Here is a 21,519-nt window from a genome sequence, read left to right on the forward strand (position 1 = left end):
GCTATAGAAACTATTCAAAGCAAATAAAAAAATAATATTGTACAACATATAAAAGTTCTCTCTCCATAAATTGTATAATAAGGAAAAATATTGAAATATGTTGGATCCCTGCCCATGTAGGGATTAAGGAAATGAAGAGGCTGATAAAGCAGCTAAAGAAGCAGTCCACATGACAAGAACAAATGTAGACATCCCTATCAGTGACTATACAAAATATATAAAAACAGTCCTTGTAAAAAATTAATCAAATATATGGAACGAAGAACCTGAAAATAATAAATTAAAACAGATAAAATCCAGTGTTGGAAAATGGAGTTCATCATACAGAGAAAAAGACAAGCACAAGTAATTCTGACACGTCTTCGAATAGGCCATACTCGATTGACACATGGACACTAATGAACAGTCCATGTGGCCCTCTTCTAAATGCCCAGATTGCAATGTGCTGATAACAGTTAAGCATATACTGTGTGAATGTCCACAATATAACCTGCAGCGATCATCAAATTTCGGAAATAGACCGATAGAAGAAATTTTGTCAGAATCTTCAACGTTCTCAATAGCACCCATTTTAATGTTTATGAAAGCTGCAAATTAATTGGAAAAATATAAGAAAAAAAATCAGAATAATGAATTTTGAAACAAGTAAATTTTATGATTTTACCTAATTTATTTTGAATTTTTATATACCTTTTTAGTGAGTATGTATGGAAACATGAATTTAAATGTATTTATTGTGTGAGTGTGTTCCCGTATGGCGTATTATACCTTTTTACAGCTTTTAATTTCATTTTCATTCATCATCATTGACAAGTGACTTATTAGGTCCCAGTGCTGGAGCTTCTTCTAGCCTAGACTTGTCATTCCATCCTAATCCTTCAGGAGGCCAGCCCTATGAGCTGATAGTCAGCTCAGTGGTCTGGTTAAACTATTTTAATAATAATAATAATAGAAATTTTCAGTGACAAGCATATTGAACCTCTGGTTTTGTAGCACTTGATCCGAAAGGTGTGAACGATACTATTTTAAATTAAAAATCCTTTGAAGTTTTACGTAAATATATACACTTTTCACATCTAAAATTTGGAGTAGTGCAGTCCTATTCTAAAGGGACCATGTAAAAATACATTTATATGCTAAAATAAACTGTATTCATAAAGTTGACTAAACTGCAATTTATTACTATTACTAATATATCCCTACAGTAAAAAAGATGACAGTAATATCAGAGAGGGTCAAGACAGAACGTTTTGACCCACATCCCAAAATGACGTCAATATCATAGAGAGGGTTGAGGGGACAAGTCCTAATCTTAGAGGTGTTACACTGCCCTGAAAAACTTGGACCAAGTTACCCTCATTCCAAGCATACTTGCATGGAGGCCACTTGTGAAAGTCCAATCATAGAGTTCATTCCCCACAGACCCTTTATAATATGCACACATTAAATAAGAAAAATGAGTACACATTACACATTGTATTATAGTGTTATTCAAAACCAGATTGTATTTTGGAATAGTTTATTGGTCATTTAACATGCATGTTCATGTTATATCTTTTTGCCAGGAAAGAAATGAAAATAAAGTTTAATTATTACTTGATTCAACCTAGGTCACTTCATATGAAATCAAAGAATTTGTAATTAATTCCTATGATGATTATCTGTGTTTGGAAAAATACAGGAAAAATAAATTTCTGCAGTTGACTACTTTTAACACATGAACTAGCAATTATCAGCTCAACAGGAATTATGATAAAATGAGAAATAGCTGAAGTGTCAGTGCTCCATAATATTCATAGGTACCATGGTCAAATTTTGAATGCACAATACATTAGTGGATGTTGAACCTGTTTGTGACGTTGTTTACTGTAGTATAGACACGTCCTTTATGCGGACACTCACCCTCGGTCATAAATAAGGTTAGGGCTTCTGCTCCCAATTGCCAATAATTATCTCAGCTGTTGTGCGTTGTTTTCTGTTACCCTGGCATGTATAACGTAAAGTTGAATGATGAAATTGGTCAGGATTTGTACTGCGTTTCATATGCATGCACACACACAGACACGCACACCAAATATGTTCATGTAGATGAAAATGAATGAACCCGTGCTCATCCTTATTCCTTATTTGAAAGTGCTCGCAGCTCAGTACCATACTGTCACCATGAAAACTCATCTTAGTAAATGTGTGGAATTGTAAAAACCTTTTCAGCTTCAACATTCAAGCTTATGTTAAACCGGCATAATTGTGTAATGGTCATCCCATACATAGGATAACCAAAGTGCAACATATTTCTTTCTTGACTTAATTTTAAATCATTCAGATTTCTGTGATTTAGTATCATGAATTCACATTGCTCGGTATCTAAATAAATATAAGTGTGGAACGTTTACGTGTTTTAAAACATATTTGAGCTGCCATACTCCTTTACAAATTCAAGCATATAAGTAAAGTGCCTGTATGGCGTATAAGCATGTGATTTTCTTCACAGGTATTCCATTTCTTTGTGTTTTGAGGAGGGGAGGGGACCTTTATGGCCCTAACTTCCGACTGAACCCAGGTTTAACTAGCTAGCTTGGTAATTAGTCAAAAGCACCCTCACTATCACATGCTTGAGCGCCTCCAGCATTACCGGTGTCACTTGGCCTGGGTCACCTCTGGGCCTACTGTTGTAAACACATTTCCGTCCACCCACCATTCATTCACACACCATTAAAAGTGGACCGAATATCAACAATAAATCATAGTACTCGGAGCATCCTATGTATGAGTTAACCATTACAGAGTTATTGCCAGGTCAGCATAAGCAGCATAAGCTTGAATGTTTGAGGTTAAGCTGAAAAGATTTTTACTTTAGTGTAGGTTTTGTAAAATATTATTGCAAAAAGTTTACATCACGAATGATTATGGAAATTTAATTAAAAAGAAATTTAATTTGACAGTTTAAATTAAACTTAATGTTCCCTCGGGCACCATTAAATTTCGGATAACGCCAGCTTCTGAGAGGGTAGTAACCTGGTCTTTGGAACTTGATCCCATCAATAAGTTTGGAGTGGAATCAGACCCAATTTCCAGTTTACATGAATTCACATCATGTAATAATAAGCTTTGTTGCTTGCTGCTTTCTTTGTCTTTTTAGTATCCTGCATTGACGTCACTCTTACAGAATGGTGATTGTATGCATTTTTTTAGCAGAGAAAATTCAGTTTCCTGCAAAAACTAAATTCAAAGCTCACAGAATGAAATGTTTACATATCGTGTATATATTTTTTAAGGTACAGCAATCCTAAAAATGCTAAGTAACTCAGGCATATATAATAAAACCACTTGTCTGTTTGCTGGAACAAGGTCAGCTTAATTGGTACTGACTATCACTTTTTTGCCAGATGCACATGTATTTGCAATAGCCACAATGACCTTCTTCATGGTCAAGTGGTTAGGATAACCTCATCTGACATATCAGGTGCACGCTCTAATCCTGCCATGGATATCAGTATTTGTTCATAATGGTCTTAGGCTTTGTAGTGGAAAGCATATACAAAAAGCGTGAAGAAATCAAGAAGTACTTTAGATATTTTCATGATATTGCCTTGTAATACGTATATCCTCCTATAATTTTGACATATTTACTTTTTTTCATGTGTTATGTGTAATGATAATGATTGTTGAAGTGCCATATTTAGTTTGGCATCTGATCTCAAAAGAACTAATGATTGAATACTTGATAGCGTAATTTAGAATTGATAATACAATTTTAATAGTAACGTAGTTTAGAACGAATATCTTTCTTGATAAAAGCGTAGTATGTGAACACGTGTGTGTCCACCAAGGACTTGTTTCATTTCAATTGTCATCAGTTGAGATAAGAGAGAGCGCTTTGTTTTGGGTTAGTGATGACAGGTTTGGGATAACAAATGCCGATTCGTCCCATACGGGCTCAAGATGAGTGATTTCATGTTGTTACATACGTTGGTCGAGTCACATACGCCACTCCGAGAGAAAAAATACCTGTCTTGATCAGTTACACCATGTTTTGTAAGATTGCGTTCAAAACGTTTTGCTGGGATGACGTCATTTTCCTTCTAGAAGCTTCTCCATTGTATCTCGCACCCAAACCCCTTTAATGACGTCACCTCCCTGCTTCTAGAACTTTTGTATCTCGTACCCAAAATGCTTTAATGACATCATGTAATTGTTTCACATGTTACTGGAATTCTAAAATTTTTTTCATTCTGATTTCTGAGACCAGTTGATTTGGTTCCCTCTCTCTCTCTCGTTCTTAGAAAGAGATTACTTTTAATGTAGTGTTTTGTGGTCACATATTAGCATTAACTTTTGAGATCTGAATTTAGCAAAGTTATTTAGTTTGTAACGGCGCCTGGTAAAAAAGTGTGTTTTGTGGTAATGCAGCTGCAGCAAGTGATTTACAGAGGTTTTTACAAGTTTGTGTAAGGTAACGTGAATTTTACTTGTTAATAACATGGTATGATAAGTTAGGAAAATTTTGAACAAGTGAAATCATTATTGGTAAATCTTATGTGTATTTTTGTGTGTTATTCTATTTACAATCTCTTTATATTTTCACATTTTTTATGTTTGTGATGTAACATTTATTTACGTAGCATGTTAAATATTTCTTGGTATAATTTAACATTGCATACTTGATTTCATTTATTAAGATTTTCTTTTCAAATCTTGAGTAATTCTTGATAGTTTAAATTTTGCTTGATTAATTTAAATTCCTGATAAAGTTTTTATGAATTAGTTTTGTTTCATAATTTAATTCAAGAATTAATTAAGTGTTGTGTTATTTTCAAGTAATAATAAATTTTTCAGATTGTGAATTCTAATTAGAAACTTTGAATTTAAATATAAATTTTTGTATTTAACAATTTAAGAAAAACAGTGTTTCATTTATTGATCACCAGTGAATAAGATTGATTGTGTGTGCATAAGGCAAAGTGATAAACATGTTTTGTTCTTTTAGTTTTGCTAAAGTGAATTAAGACCAGGGAAACAGAGTTTTTGATGGAGTGATGCCCTTCTTCTCTAGAATATTTCTAGTTTAATTTTTGATACCTCACACATATTCTGATACATTTAGTTTGATTTTTCAAGTAATAAATAAGTTTTTCCTAAGGGATCACTGTTACCTTTAGAGTACTCAGTCGTAATAATTAATGTTATGAGAGTTCAGGTATCTGGCTAAAGTGAGGTATATTTTTTGAATTTTGAGGTTAGTTGTGTAATAACCAGGTACTTGATACGCATCGTGACAATATGTTATATAGACTTATGACATACAACTTGGAAAATTTGACAAAAGCAATAGAGATAGCATTTATGAAGATGTTGCTTTTTAGATTACAGTAATTAAAAATTTGATAGTATTAAAACAGCATTAACTATGAGACATGACTCATAATATAAGAATTTGATGACAACAAAAAAGAGATGAACCTTTGAAATTTTTCATTACATGTTGGATAAAAGAGGTCAACTATTTTAATCTAAAAGTTCGGTGGTTGGATTTGTAAGATAATTTTTTTATTCATTAGTGCAGTTCCAATTTATTGATACACTACAATTTTATTACAATGCACAGTATGGAAAATTTTATCCGGATGAACCCCAATTTAGAGCAAAATAATTTCATACTAAATGACAGCATCTACTTGAATGATCTAGCTAATACAAATAACAAATGTTGCTTAGTTGTGTGCCGTAATAACCAGGCGTGATGAATGGGTAGTCCGCAGTGAAGATGTAAGCATACCCACGTTCATCAGGAAAGGTGAAGCCATTGGCTTCATCCAAATCGCAGTCACCATTATTCTTGGCAGTTGTATTAAAGGTGAAATTGTTTTGATTACATCCATCTCCACTTGTCTTGTAATAACAACTCTTGAGATAACGGTTTTTAGTTGGATGGGTGCAGAATGTGTACACAGGGAACCCATCTGTCATGTAACCAACATTTGCACAGCTAGAGTTGCCAGCTATGCACACAGGAACCTGATCATAGTAGTAGCGGCAGTTCTGGTCGGTGCGTCCGTTGCAGGTGTCATAACTTGCTTGCTCATTGAAAACTGCAATGTCTCCTTGAGGGCTGCTTAAAGGGTTGTAGAAAAACCCTCCAGAAATTGCAATTCCCACAGGCCCCACTTCATACGCTTTGTAGGTGGAGCCTTTGACTGGATTCACTGGGATGGCCATAAAACTTCTGTACTCACAGGCTTTGTTCGGATTTGGCTTTTGTTGGCCTTGGTCAAATACATGGTTGGGTATGCCAGTAGCTGCCACAATCCGGTAATTACCAGTGATAGTACTGTAGAATCCTGAAACAGGATTAGTGCACCCGCATTTATTTTGTGTGCTTGTAGAGCAAGAGCCACTGTTGTATGCATTGAGAGCTTTCTCCAGCAAGTCTGGGACAGCAGTACTAGAGGTAGTTGTTGTTGCTACTGCTGCTGCTGCTGTGTAAACATTTCTATAAGTACACTTGAACCCAGGCCTGTTTATACTAGCATCAGACTTGAAAATGACTGTGACATAAGCTGTGGTGGTAATGTAATTCCGTGGACCTATAGTGCTACAGTATTTAGTTGACAGAATGTTAGTATCATTAATCTGTAAGAAGTCTCGGCAACTTCCTGAGGCTCTTTTTCCCTGAAGATTAAATTTCTGACAAGTTATTGAAATTTTGGATCCAGTATTAAATACATAAGTACAGGTGGTCGAAGATGGATATTTGGTAGGATAATTAGGACTGGTAAATATTCCAGAGGATTCACTGAAAGCTTGTTGACAGGCCTGAAATAGACAAGAAAATGACATCGTAGGTATGACATATGAAGAAAGTAATGGTCAGGTTATAAATATAAGATCAAAATGAAATCAGTATTAAAAGACGCATTTCTGAACAACAAATCGATGAGAGAAAAATACTGGAAGTGAGTTGTGAGATCATTCTTACCAAGGACTGAAACTAAATTATGAGTGTTTATTTTATGTTCAGTGATTTTCTGTACATTGAGGAAGCCTCAAAAAAATTGATATAGTTGAAGTGGTCTGTAACTTTATTCACTGAAGTTGTAGCCCAGTGACAAAATCATAAGACAGTAGTCAGACAAAAAGATGACAAAATATGAAAGACTGAGATCTGAAGATTAAGATTTTATTCAACTCACGCTGGGTTGGGAAAGGTAGCTGTAGTCATTAAGTAATGGTTGACAAATAGCAAAAATGTCCAACTTCAAGTCCAAAAGACCCAATACAGCAAGCAGTATCAGGAATATTACTGTGATTAACATACGGCGGTTACTTTTGTTACTACTACTGCTACTACTTCTGCTGCTAAAGTAGTTAATAATGATCATAAGGTACAGCAGTAATAATCATCTAGCAGACACCGATTGCGGTGATTGTGTTTCCGCCCAGTTATCCTATTATTGTTCCGAAAATGATTTTAAAAACTCTGACTCGATCAATAAGCGACTAAACTGAGGACCCTGTTGGAAGCAAGCCTCATTTCACGTTAGTCCTTCCCAGATTGCTTTATTGTGATTTCAGCGATTCTGTTTCTTTTTGTATCCCAAACCATGCCAAATTGATTTTGCTGTTACATCCGAGCATTTGTATACTCAAATCTAATGATGAACTTTCATATTCTCTCTCTCTCTCTCTCTCTCTCTCTCTCTCTCTCTCTCTCTCTCTCTCTCTCTCTCTCTCTCTTGATGAATGGATAATATACCTGGAAAAACTACACGGCACAAGTCCTCCCTTAATGAGGAAATGGTTGTTCGAAAGGCAGAGTACCAGATTGCGTCATATTCTCTTAATATGGACTTAACTTCTCCGTCCCTCCCCCATATTCTTTGCTTCCTTAAGGCTTTACTACAGCGTGTTCAGGTAACCTCACTAACATCAAAAATTATACTACAAAAATATTGTTATAAAAAGTGACTATAACTTGATGGCAGCTAGAGAAAAAAAGTCATATATTACTCAAATAACTAGCAGTCTTTCTCGAAATTGCAAATTAGATGAAACCGATACTTACGGCCGATATCCCATAAGGGTAAAAGAGGAAAGCAATCCATGTGGTAATCAGGAGATTCTTCATGTTTCCTCCTGACAGTGATCTTCAATCAGGACGACTTGCTTTCAGTAATCAAGGGTCAGTGGTCAGTGCTTCTCTTGTGCTTCGGTAGTTATTTGGTGTGAGTAGAGCCCTCTGGTGAGGGTTTATATACCTAGCATGTGACGTGAAACCTTGAATTTTAACAGTAATCTGTGTGGGCGACGTGAGACAAGGGGAATCAATCATAAATACTTAATTTGCATTCAGTGAAGACCCGCTTAATGTCCTGGCTAACATTTCACGTTGCACTATTTCGTCGATGTTGAAAAATGCTCATATACGTTTCAAAAGCCAGATGACAAGTAAATGCAAGTATTTATGAGATTTTATTCTGATACTCAACTCCGTAATGGTTCAATTTGTCTTACGTGCTGAGATATATCATAGTATGCCCACATGCACATACACACACACACACACACATATATATTATATATATATATATATATATATATATATATATATATATATATATATATATACATATATATATACATATATATATATATATATATACATATATATATATATATATATATATATATATATATATATATATATATATATATATATATATATATGTATTTAATAATGACAAAATTCACAAAGGAAAGAGAAACAATGGAGTGCTGCAAGGCCTTTCGATATCGTCCTTTATTTAGCAGAGATTCAGTTATACTCACATACACGCACACAATATATATATATATATATATATATATATATATATATATATAATACAGTATATATACATATGTGTGTGTGTTTATAACCGAATCACGAAAATATGGAATATGATGAATATGTAAATAAAGACAAAATCCACAAAGGAAAGAGAAACACTGGAGTGCTGCGAGGCCTTTCGACTGGCGTCCTTACTTAGCAGACTGAAGAAATATAAAAGCAAGTTCACAACGAAAGCTTATATAAATGACAGAAGGGGATTATAAATAAAAAAATATGTACCTGGAATTCAACACAATTGAAGAATTAGTAGAACTGCCAAAACAGGATTAAATATTTAGGAAGTTTTACTGTAGAATTAGAAAAAAACAGTTGCCGCCCTTTCTTAGATGTTTTAATACACAGGGAACCATTTCAATGCAAATTCAGTATTTATAGGAAACCAACCAACAAGTTAACTTATATCCATTTTTATTCAGTTCATCACCCTAGTATCAAAATATCAATTTTTCCCCCTAGTTTTTAGGGAGAGATTTATGTTATGCTACACATATACTAGATATTTGTTATAATAAAACCCACAAAAAGTTCTATAGTGAAAGTAACATGGAGAAAGAAACCCTTAAGAACATTCTTAGCCTGCCTTATTTTAGTGTTTTTGAAAACATAAAATCATTGTTAAAATCTTTTAATGTCGACCTTGTTTTTTCCCATAATAACACGCTAAAAGGAATGTTAATAAAAAATATCCCTAAATAAAACAACAACATAATATATAAAATTCCATGTTTGGACTGCCCCTCTTTTTATATTGGCCAATATAGCAAAGATTTAGATGTATATGTAAAGCAACATAAGTATTCAGTCAAAACTGGATAATTATCCAATGCTATATTCAGTATTCGACCCTTGTATTCGAAAAATGTTCAAGAATGACCTAAAAGATAAAATCACTGACTTAATTACAAATTAGTTACCTTATATATATTTTCTATGTGTCCGTACGTTTAATATTAACTTTTTGATTGTAAAAATGTTCATCTTGCAAAAATTGTTATTGTTTACAAAAAAAAGAGAATTATTTTGTTGTTACTAACATTTTTTGGTGGTCAGTCACCTCCTTGTATAATCTTTTGATTGTCCTGTCCCTGCTTCTGAACTGTTGATCCTAATCCTTTGTAAAACCTCCGAAATATTTAACCCTTTTTTGGCAGTTCTACTAATTCTTCAATTGTGTTGGATTCCAGGTACATGTTTTTTCCTTTGTAATCCCCGCCTGTCATTTATGAGCTTTCTTTGTAAACTTACTTTTAAATTTCTTTAGTCTGCTAAGTATAGGACGCCAGTCGAAGGCCTCGCAGCACTCACTCCAGTGTTTCCCTTTCTTTCGTGGATTTTGTCTTTCTATATATATATATATATATATATATATATATATATATATATATATATATATATATATATATATATATATATATTATATATATATATATATATATATATATATATATATATATATATATATATATATATATATATATATATATATATATATATATATATATATATATAATATATATATATATATATATATATATATATATTATATATGTGCATATATATATAAATTATATATAATATAATATATATATATATATATATATATATATATATATATTATATATAAAATATACAATGCATGTGTATATATATATAATATATATATATATATATATATATATATATATATTATATATAATATAAATATATATATATATCATATATAATTATATATATATGTATATATATATATATATATATATATATATATATATATATATTATATATATATATATATAATATATATATATATATTATATATATATATATATATATATATATATTATATATATATATATATATACATATATATATAATTATATATGATATATATATTATATTTATATTATATATAATTTGTATATATATATATATATTATATATATATATACACATGTATATTTTATATATATATATATATATATATATATATATATATATATATATATATATATATATATATATATAATTTATATATATATTATATATTTATATATATATATATATATATATATATATATATATATATATATATATATATATATATAAGTGTAATTCTAATAGCCACAATGCCCTTTTAACTTCTCGAATTCTTCATATATGCTTGTAACTGGCGATAAATATACGGAAGAAATTGAAGAGCCTGTGAATAGCGGTCGCGAATCGAACCCGCGTTACCATATTCACAAAGGAGGTCATTGCCGACCTGGCAACGTGACCTCAATGTTGTGATATGGTAACGCGGTTATATTTAGGCTATTATATATTCCGTCTGGAATTTGTATTATATATCAAAAAAGCATCAAAGAAAGCATATAAAAGTGACCAGTAGATTCTACATATTATATATATATATATATATATATATATATATATATATATATATATATATATATATATATATATATATATATATATAATTATGTATATATATATATATATAAATTGTATATAATTACTGTATATATGCTACAAGAATCGGCATGATTGCATTTGCATATCTAGTACAAAGCCATCCCACTAGCCTCAAATTAGAATAAAACGAATAACCAACGAGAACAGAACTGTTTGTCAGGTCAACTAGAACTCAACTCTCCCAGATTTGCAGTTCCTTAGTCCTCATCTAAAGGCAACCCCGCCCCTCCCTCTCAGATCTTAATTCCCTTTTTCCTGGAAATGGTGATTCTCGCTCTCTCTTCCTTTTTCAGAGGATCTGCCGTTCGTATTAGCTGATTAACGTCCACCGGCATAGCCAGAGGACACCATTAGAAAGGAGAAAATTTGGGTGTGGACAGCTCCTACCGTCCAAGGATTGTAGCCAGATTAAGGTGCGATGCCACATGGGGACCGCATGGGCCTACCTTCCATCATGGATCTGGGACCATGGGAACTGCATGGCTTGTACTCCCATCATGCATCTGTGACCCACGGGTCAGAGACTCTAAAATGGAGCTGCTGTCCGGCGCCTCTGAGAAAGAACGACTTGAGATTCTGAGAGAACGAAACGAGAGGTGATGCAGCCTCACTCCTTCACCCCTGTACCACTTGACAGAAGAGCTGCACATGCTCTGAATGAGGCGAGCATGCGCAGAAACCCAGTCTGCTGAGAGATTGAACGAAAAGTGTCGTATTTTTTGCTAAAGTTCCAAAATCCTCTCATAAGACTCGGAAGTTCCGTTATGCTCTCCTACCAAAACGATCGTTTACGCATTTCATTCATCTCATTCATTTGTGATATAGGACACATTTTAATATTATGCCAAAGAGGCAAAACTAAAGTTAAAAAACCCCAACCACGAGTAAGCCACTCCTGATAATAATTTACATCTCTCATCTTACTAAAACTCCATTGATGTTTACCCCTATTATGTGATTGATTATTGATTTGTGAACATGATCATGACGAGCTGCCTTCATTGATTAATGAACACGCTCATGACGAGGCCCCTTTGATTGATTGATGAACCCGCTCATGACGAGCCCCTCTTGATTGAACCTTGATTGAACACGCTCATGACGAGCTTTTTAAATAGCACAACAGCTGTGAATTCTGTAGTAACTCCCCCCCCCCACCCCCCGCTCAAGTATTACCCCTCTCGCATTGAGTGCCAGAATTGATTGACTGAGAGTTCTACGGAACACAACCCTCCCCCACTATGAGGCACCCCAAAAGGCCCGTGTATTTTGATTGATTTCTTGATGATTGATTGAACCTATAACCTCTGCACTATAGCCAGTACCGTCTGTTTGCATGTTATCCTCGTTCATTGAACAAACCTTGAGTTCTGTGGAACACGCACCCTGAGTGCCATTTGAAGAAGTACCAACTCCCATGCTAGTGCCATAGTTTCATGAGCCTACATTCATCAGCACGTTAAACGTGTATGGTCATAGTTGTATCAGCAATGGCTGTCAGATTCATATTTGCATGTTGAAGAAAAATTAGTTCGGCACAGGTTTCATACCATCAGATATCTTGCCCATCTTTGGCAGCTGCAGTGCCCACAAACACTTCAGGCAATGTATTGATTCTAATAGCTAACAGGTGTCTCTGCTACAGCTGAGTCAGATATCTGTGAGTTTTATATTTACGACGTTGACATCAATTAATCAGTATATTCATTTTTGTACAGTTGATACAGCTGTACGCTAATCTTTTGTGAATTGAGAAGCATTATAATGTAGTTGAATTAATATCATACTTGTTCGAAATTAACGGTAACACTAACCCTACAAAATAACTGGATCAACCACTGTCATAAAAATTTAGCTTGTTCCATCTCAAAAAGAACTCTCAAAACCATAAATATAATGAACATCGGTTTGACCGTTCATGTAGTTTTGGCATACTACATTAAATAGGCCAAGTAATTGCTGACAGAAAAATACAAAAACATAGTTGACATTCTTCACGAGGCGAATATTTATTGGCTAGAGAATTTTCAGTGACAAGCATATTGAACCTCTGGTTTTGTAGCACTTGATCCGAAAGGTGTGAACGATACTATTTTAAATTAAAAATCCTTTGAAGTTTTGCGTAAATGTATACACTTTTCGCATCTAAAATTTGGAGTAGTGCAGTCCTATTCTAAAGGGACCATGTAAAAATACATTTTTCTGCTAAAATAAACTGTATTCATAAAGTTGACTAAACTGCAATTTATTACTATTACTAATATATTCTTATAGTAAAAAAAATGATAGTAATATCAGAGAGGGTCAAGACAGAACGTTCTGACCCACATCCCAAAATGACGTCAATATCATAGAGAGGGTTGAGGGGACAAGTCCTAATCTTAGAGGTGTTACACTGCCCTGAAGCTTGGACCAAGTTACCCTCATTCGGCATACTTGCATGGAGGCCACTTGTGCGAAAGTCCAATCATAGCGTTCATTCTCCATAGACCCTTTATATTATGCACACATTAAATAAGAAAAATGAGTACACATTACACATTGTATTATAGTGTTTTTCAAAACCAGATTGTATTTTGGAATAGTTTATTGGTCATTTAACATGCATGTTCATGTTATATCTTTTTGGAAGGAAAGAAAAGAAAATAAAAAAGTTTAACTATTACTTGACTCAACCTAGGTCACTTCATATGCAACCAAAGAATTTGCAATTAATTCCTATGATGATAATCTGTGGTTGGAAAATTACCGAAAAGATAAATTTCTGCAGTTGACTACTTTTAACACATAAACTAGCAATTATCAAGTCAATAGGAATTGTGATAAAATGAGAAATAGCTGAAGTGTCAGTGCTCCATAATATTCATAGGTACCATGGTCAAATTTTGAATATGCAATACATTAGTGGATGTTGAACCATAGTTTACAAAGAATCGATTGTTCATTTATTAATTTTTATATGTTTGTCAATTTTTATAACGGTGGTAAATGAGAATGCATCAGAGATTGGAATCATTGTTGCTGAGAAACATAGAGGTAATAGAAAAAGTACTTGTTAGCCTCGTGAGTGTCCGAGGGCTCAGTATTGGTAGTAATAGTACAAGAAAGCAGTGAACCATTAATTGTTGCCGACCGAAGAATTCGATGAAGTTTGTTGGCTCCTTGTAGTTCGGTGGTCGTAGTTGATGTTACGGTTGAAGCACTGTGGTAGTAATCCCATTCTAATTTATATTGTATAATTATTTACTGTTAGCCAACTTTTTTTTCAATAATATTTGTAGGTTTTACAGCAGCAGTAGTTCATTTTTGGTCCAGTTATAGGAGTTGATGGCATTACAGTTGATGTTTGGTCTTAAGTTCATGTTGTCCAATAAGTAATTTTTTGGTGCTATTTTGGCTTGTTATCTAAGCATCTCCTACTCCAAGGTGCTAGTGCTAAACACCGTATAGTAAATGTAAACTAGACGGCTGCACAAAGATATCGTTTATTAATATAATTTGTCGACCACACAACATAGAAATGGGTGTATATAATACTTTGATCCCCGATGGGCTAGTACTAAACACGGCGTTCCAAGGAGCTTCCGCCATGTTTAGTACTAGCACTTTGTAGTAAGTGACGCGTAGATAACAAGCCAAAGTAGCACCAGTTTTTTTCATAAATGTTATAAGTATCATTGTAGAAGTTTTTGCTTGTTCTGTGATAGCAGTTGAAAGGATTGCAGTTAATGTTCAATTTTTATTTGATGTTGGCCACGTTGTCCTTTCTTCCATAAAAATTGTATGTATTGCAGAAGCTCTTTTGATTCAGTGATAGAAGTTGCAGGCAATGAAGTTGTTACTGGATCACTGGTTGATGTTGGAAGTAAAGTCCTTTTTTCCATAAAAGTTGTAGGCAGTGTTGTGAAAGCACCCGTTGATTCAGCAATAGTAGTTGAAGGCTTTGAAGTTGTGACTGGATCACTGGTTGATGTTGGAAGTAAAGTCCTTTTTTCCATAAAAGTTGTAGGCAGTGTTGTGAAAGCACCCGTTGATTCAGCAATAGTAGTTGAAGGCTTTGAACTTGTTACTGGATCACTGGTTGATGTTGGAAGTAAAGTCCTTTTTTCCTTAAAAGTTGTAGGCAGTGTTGTGAAAGCACCCGTTGATTCAGCAATAGTAGTTGAAGGCTTTGAAGTTGTTACTGGATCACTGGTTGATATTGGAAGTAAAGTCCTTTTTTCCATAAAAGTTGTAGGCAGTGTTGTGAAAGCATCCGATGATTCAGCAATAGTAGTTGAAGGCTTTGAAGTTGTTACTGGATCACTGGTTGATGTTGGAAGTAAAGTCCTTTTTTCCATAAAAGTTGTAGGCAGTGTTGTAAAAGCACCCGTTGATTCAGCAATAGTAGTTGAAGGCTTTGAAGTTGTTACTGGATCACTGGTTGATGTTGGAAGTAAAGTCCTTTTTTCCATAGAAGTTGTAGGCAGTGTTGTGAAAGCATCCGATGATTCAGCAATAGTAGTTGAAGGCTTTGAAGTTGTTACTGGATCACTGGTTGATGTTGGAAGTAAAGTCCTTTTTTCCATAAAAGTTTTAGGCAGTGTTGTGAAAGCACCCGTTGATTCAGCAATAGTAGTTGGAGGCTTTGAAGTTGTTACTGGATCACTGGTTGATGTTGGAAGTAAAGTCCTTTTTTCCATAAAAGTTTTAGGCAGTGTTGTGAAAGCATCCGATGATTCAGCAATAGTTGCTGAAGGCACTGAAGTTGTTACTGGATCATTGGTTGATGTTGGAAGTAAAGTCCTTTTTTCCATGAAAGTTTTAGGCAATGTTGTGAAAGTGTCCGTTGATTCAGCAATAGCAGTTGAAGGCACTGAAGTTGTTACTGGATCACTGGTTGATGTTGACAGTAACGTCCTTTTTTCCATAAAAGTTGTAGGCAATGTTGTGAAAGTGTCCATTGATTCAGCAATAGTGATTGAAGGCACTGAAGTTGTTAGTGGATCATTGGTTGATGTTGGCAGAAAAGTTCTTTTTTCCATAAAAGTTGTAGGCAGTGTTGTGAAAGCTGCTGTCGCTCCAGTAATAGTAGTTGAAGGCATTAAAGTTGTTACTGGACCATTTGTTGATGTTGGCAGTAAAGTACTTTTTTCCATAAAAGTTGTAGGCATTGTTGTGAAAGTATCCGTTGATTCAGCAATAGTAGTTGAAGGCACTGAAGTTGTTACTGGATCAGTGGTTGATGTTGGCATTAAAGTCCTTTTTTCCATAAAATTTGCAGGCAATGTTGTGAAAGCGCCAGTTGATTCAGCAATAGTAGTTGAAGGCACTGAAGTTGTTACTGGATCATTAGTTGATGTTGGCAAAAAATTTCTTTTTTCCCCAAAAATTGTAGGCAATGTTGTGAAAACTTCTGTTGCTTCAGCAATAGTAGTTGAAGGCACAGAAGTTGTTACTGGACCATTTGTTGATGTTGGCAGAAAAGTCTTTTTTCCCATAAAAGATGTAGGCAATGTTGCCAAAGCGTCTGTTGATTCACCAATAATAGTTGAAGGCACTGAAGTTGTTACTGGGTCATTGGTTGATGTTGGCGAAAAAAATCTCTTTTCCATAAAAGTTGTAGGCAGTGTTGTGAAAGCTTCTGTCGCTTCAGTAATAGTAGTGGAAGGCACTGAAGTTGTTACTCCACCATTTGTTGATGATGGCAGTAAAGTACTTTTTTCCATAAAAGTTGTAGGCAATATTGTGAAAGTGTCCGTTGATTCAGCAATAGTAGTTGAAGGCACTGAAGTTGTAAAAGCTTCCGTTGCTTCAGTAATAGTACTTGAGGGCACTGAAGTGGAAACTGGATCATTGGTAGATATTAGTGAAGACGTTCTTGTTTCTGAAAATGTTTTATGTATCAGTGTAGAATCTTCCGTTAGTTGGTTGAAAGTTACTGAAGGCATTGTAGCTAATGTCGGATCATTAGTCGATGTTGGCAAGAAAGTCGTTTTTTCCATGAGAGTTGTTGGCATCATTGTAAAAGACTGTGTTGATTCAGTAATAGTAATTGACGGCACTGAATTTGTTACTGGATCATTAGTTGTTGTTGGCAGAAAAGCTGTCGGTGATGTTGCTGTTGTTTGCAGTGATGTCGTAATAGTAGCAGTTGATGGCCTATATATAGAAGTGGTAGTTTCAGTGGGAGAGCCTTCCACCATACTTTTGTAAACGCATTTAAATCCAGTTCTCCTTTTCTTTGCATCACTTTTAAAAATAACTGATACCTTACTCGTTGTTGATATGTATTCTTTTGGCCCATTAGATCCACAGTAGGTTACCAAATCGTCAGAATCTTTAATCGTCATGAAGTCCTGTAAACAATGCCCCGGGCGATTTCTTCCGTGCAAAAAGAAATCATGACAAGTTATCTTTATAGGATAGCCAGTGTTAAATGTGTAAACACAGTTCTGGTTATTTGGATATTTCCGTGGATAACGAGGGCTAATGAATTCACCATAAACTTCAGTAAAATCTCCTCCACAAACCTGTAATGAAAAAATTTTTAATTTTATCTGATTGTTACCATGTCAGTCGGGTTGCATTTCTTTTCACATCTTTCTGCCAACACGTTCATTCATGAGTATTGCTGATTATAAGTTTAAAGAACCGTATGTTCTGTAAACTTATAAACTGATAAGACAGGAAATGACGAAATATATACCATTAAAATGACTGCTGTTGGGCAGAATTTGGATAAGCAGGGAATCACAGATGTGAGCAGCATTATTTCTGACGCATTCGTTGCCTTAGAGTGAGGAACTTGACTTAAATCAGTGAATGCATTGGAAGTCTGTTAACAATGATGATATATTTATGCTTTGAATCCAACATCCCAAGACCAAATGGCCGTTTTTGACAAGTGATGCCTATAGCAGTATTTTTCCTCTCTATGAACTTATGTTTTTGAAGGCTATGAGTAAATCTCTCATTGTAGACAAGGATGAGTTCCTTGAGTAAATCAGTATCCTGTACTTTATTAACTGTAAGATTTTTTAAGAGATCCCCACTTAATTTGTAGCCTTTGGGTGTCATCGTATCCTGACGAATAGCCTATTGGCAAAATAAGCTCTTGAAATATTCTCGATTTTATCATCTCATGGCTTAATATAAACATAGAACTTATTGACTTTCTTGATAACTTTCAACTCCATAAGTTTGGTGAAGTTACTGACTTCTGTGCTTATGGATAAAACCACATTTTTACGGTGTGCATGCTTTATAAAAAATTGCATTATATCAAATTAAATATTATGGAACTGAGGTGTAATGGTGGACAATCCTAGGCTATGGTTTAAGTACACAATCGAGGATATTCAGAGTGAAATATTTATAAGCTTCGTATGTGCTAGCGTTTATTTACATTGCACAGCATGCTTACTTTTTTTAGCAAATGACAGTGTAGTTTATCTGTAGAGCCTGCACATTCAATGCAAGCAGAGAACACTGCTCATTGTAAACTGTATGCTTGATAGACAACAAAACTGCTGCCATTTAAATTTACACAAAAAACACCATTTGTACAACTATAAAAGGTAACAAAATTACAACAGTTCTTGGAAATCCGTGAAAGCAAGAAAGGCTTTTTGGGACTTAAAAGAATCTAAGGAATTAATCTCTCTTTATCATTCTCATGTGCTACAGATTCTCAGCATACTATTTACCAAACAAAATTTGACTTTCTCACTAATTTAGATTTATTTTTTTGAATCTACAATTACCTAACTGGCCAGTTTCAGGCTGATTATTGTTGATTTCATTTTTGAAAAGTTCTTGAGACCACAACTTCAAAAGTTCCGTTTATACTCACAGCAGAAGCCACTGCTATGCAGAAGGAAAAGATTGTCCATCTTGTCAGTGCCGTGATGTCCATATTTTGGTTGTTTTGTTATTAGTTTGTTCCCTGTGGTGTGTCCTCGCAAAAGTGACTACTAAATGCTTCCGCTCTGAGCGGAATGCTAGTGATACCTGATCATCTGCCATATATTCATCTATTTTTATATTGGTGAAGAGTATACGGCCATCATTACCCAATTAGCCACTTGATAACTTGACTGTCATTAATATTCCAACTTCCCATAAATCCTCTGAAGTCCATATGCCTAATTATCTATCAATTCATTTCACAGTATATTCGGTTTCCCTTTATCGCCCCTGGAGGTTAGACATCCTCTTGTTCTCTAATCTAAAAAGAAAGTCTTTAGCTTAAAGAATTTTTTTCTCTATTTTTCAGAGGGAGAAAAGTAACAACCCCTCACAAATTGGTAGTGCTCTTTGAGGAGCTTGAAATGTGATATTTTTTTGTAAAAGAGAGAATTTTTTTTAAGGGATAATTTTTTCTAATGACCGGGTTGATCCAGTGGCAAAGACCATACATGGTAGGTAACTACTTCATGAAAGGTCCTTTGATAAGCTTAATTGAGGCGGTAGTTTCATAATCCCCTCTTTCACACGTCCACAGCTCATTATTTAGTAAGTTAAGTTATATAAACTATCTTTAGCATACCAATATGTGTCATGTGGTTTGTCCTCAAGTATCAAACAAGGAACAGCAACGTGTAGCCAAGTGCAAAGGAAAATATCTTTCTTTACTATAAATTTGAATTAGATTCTTCTTATTTGTTTGAACTCATTTACTTGCAATGTATTTTAGAAGTTTTATTCTTGTTGTGAACAAGTTGTGGAACGTTCTTCTTAATAGTGTACTTTACAGTTGTTGGAATTTTGGAAGTTGAAACTTACTGTACTTTTTAGAGGGCAGGATGGGAACAGGCTGACACTAAGTCTCACTTCTTAGTTATTTGCTTTGGCCTTATTTGTTTCACATAGTTGTTTACTTTAGTTTAATGCTTATTTCTCTTTCAAAGTTTATCCTTCACTTCTCTATTTCCTTTTCTGCACAGGGCTGCGTTTTCTATAGGGGCCTTTGAGAGCTTGTAACTTTTGCTTTTCCAGTCGGAGCTGGAGTTTGAATTGTTACAATAGCAACTGTGAAAACAGAAGCACAAGCAATGAAACACCAAAGAGATGAAGGACAAAATGAGGAGAGAATACATGCAGAGAATGAAGGCAATGCTCAAGTCAAAATTCAACTCCAGGTCAATGGTGAAAGCCATAAACACCTTGGTAGAGCCAGTGATCAGGGATAGTGCTTGAATAGTGGCGATGAAGAAGTCAGAGCTTAGCAACATAGATTAAAAGACTACAAAGATAATGAACATGTACCAAGCACTCCGCTCAAGAGCAAATATAGAAAAGGTATACCGACCAAATATTGTTTAATATCCAATTCACTATCCCTTGCAAATAACTTAACTCAAAAGGAAATATAATTGATTAGTGCTTTGTCAGCAATGGGATTTGAACAACTGCCACAGCTATGGACAGTGACTTTACCAATGAGCCATCAAGAGAGGTAAAAGTTAATATCGACTCTGCTCTACATATACCTGTCGAATTCGGGTTTTGTACATTGAAAAATCGATATTAACTCATTTCCACCCTGATAGCTGATTGGTAAGTTGGTAACACTTGGCTAATTATGAATTTTTGTCACATATGCCATGAATTTTTTCCTATTGACAAATATTAAGCCACAAATATAGTTTTGACATCCATTTCACTGTATCACGGGAATAACTTCACCCAAGGGGAATTATAATTGATAAATGCTTCACCACCACCAGTGGGATCCGAACTGCTGCCTGGTTAAGATACAGTAATGTATGTAACAAAAATTCATATATATGTATACCATATATATATGTATGTAATGTATGTATGTATGTATATGTGTATATGTATGTATATATATGCATATATATGCATATATATGTATATATATGCATATATATATGTATATATATAATTATGTATATATATTAGCTGAATTTTAATGAATAACTTCTGTCATAGTTTCACTCTTAAATTTGGTTTTTAAAATCCAGAAGATATTTCGTGTTTTACTTTCCAAAATTAAGTGTTAAAATGACTAATCGGCCTGAAATTGATTTCATATGAAGGCGTAGTCATTTTAGAGGAGTGTGGCAGGCGACACATCAAGGGCGCACGTGTCAGGGACATAATTAACTTGATTGAAAGACTGGCGTCGCGACCTCTCAACACGTAGGCCA

At 34.3% G+C, this 21,519-nt stretch overlaps 2 protein-coding genes across 2 annotated transcripts; one reads left to right on the forward strand and one right to left on the reverse strand.

Annotated features, from left to right (window-relative positions):
- Positions 1 to 5,525: 5,525 nt before the first annotated feature.
- LOC136850665 (uncharacterized) lies at positions 5,526 to 8,232 on the reverse strand. Its single transcript, XM_067124423.1, has 2 exons — positions 8,063 to 8,232; positions 5,526 to 6,813 (listed from the first exon to the last, which is right to left on the reverse strand). The coding sequence occupies exons 1-2, from the start codon at positions 8,123 to 8,125 to the stop codon at positions 5,689 to 5,691; spliced, it is 1,188 nt and encodes a 395-aa protein (XP_066980524.1). The 5' UTR covers positions 8,126 to 8,232; the 3' UTR covers positions 5,526 to 5,688.
- A 6,913-nt stretch (positions 8,233 to 15,145) lies between these two features.
- LOC136850441 (uncharacterized) lies at positions 15,146 to 17,557 on the forward strand. The gene has a single exon (XM_067124018.1). The coding sequence runs from the start codon at positions 15,146 to 15,148 to the stop codon at positions 17,555 to 17,557; it is 2,412 nt and encodes an 803-aa protein (XP_066980119.1).
- The last annotated feature ends 3,962 nt before the right edge of the window (positions 17,558 to 21,519 follow it).

The sequence above is a fragment of the Macrobrachium rosenbergii genome, chromosome 22 (genome assembly GCF_040412425.1).
Source record: "Macrobrachium rosenbergii isolate ZJJX-2024 chromosome 22, ASM4041242v1, whole genome shotgun sequence".
In the NCBI taxonomy this organism is placed as follows: Eukaryota; Metazoa; Arthropoda; class Malacostraca; order Decapoda; family Palaemonidae; genus Macrobrachium; species Macrobrachium rosenbergii.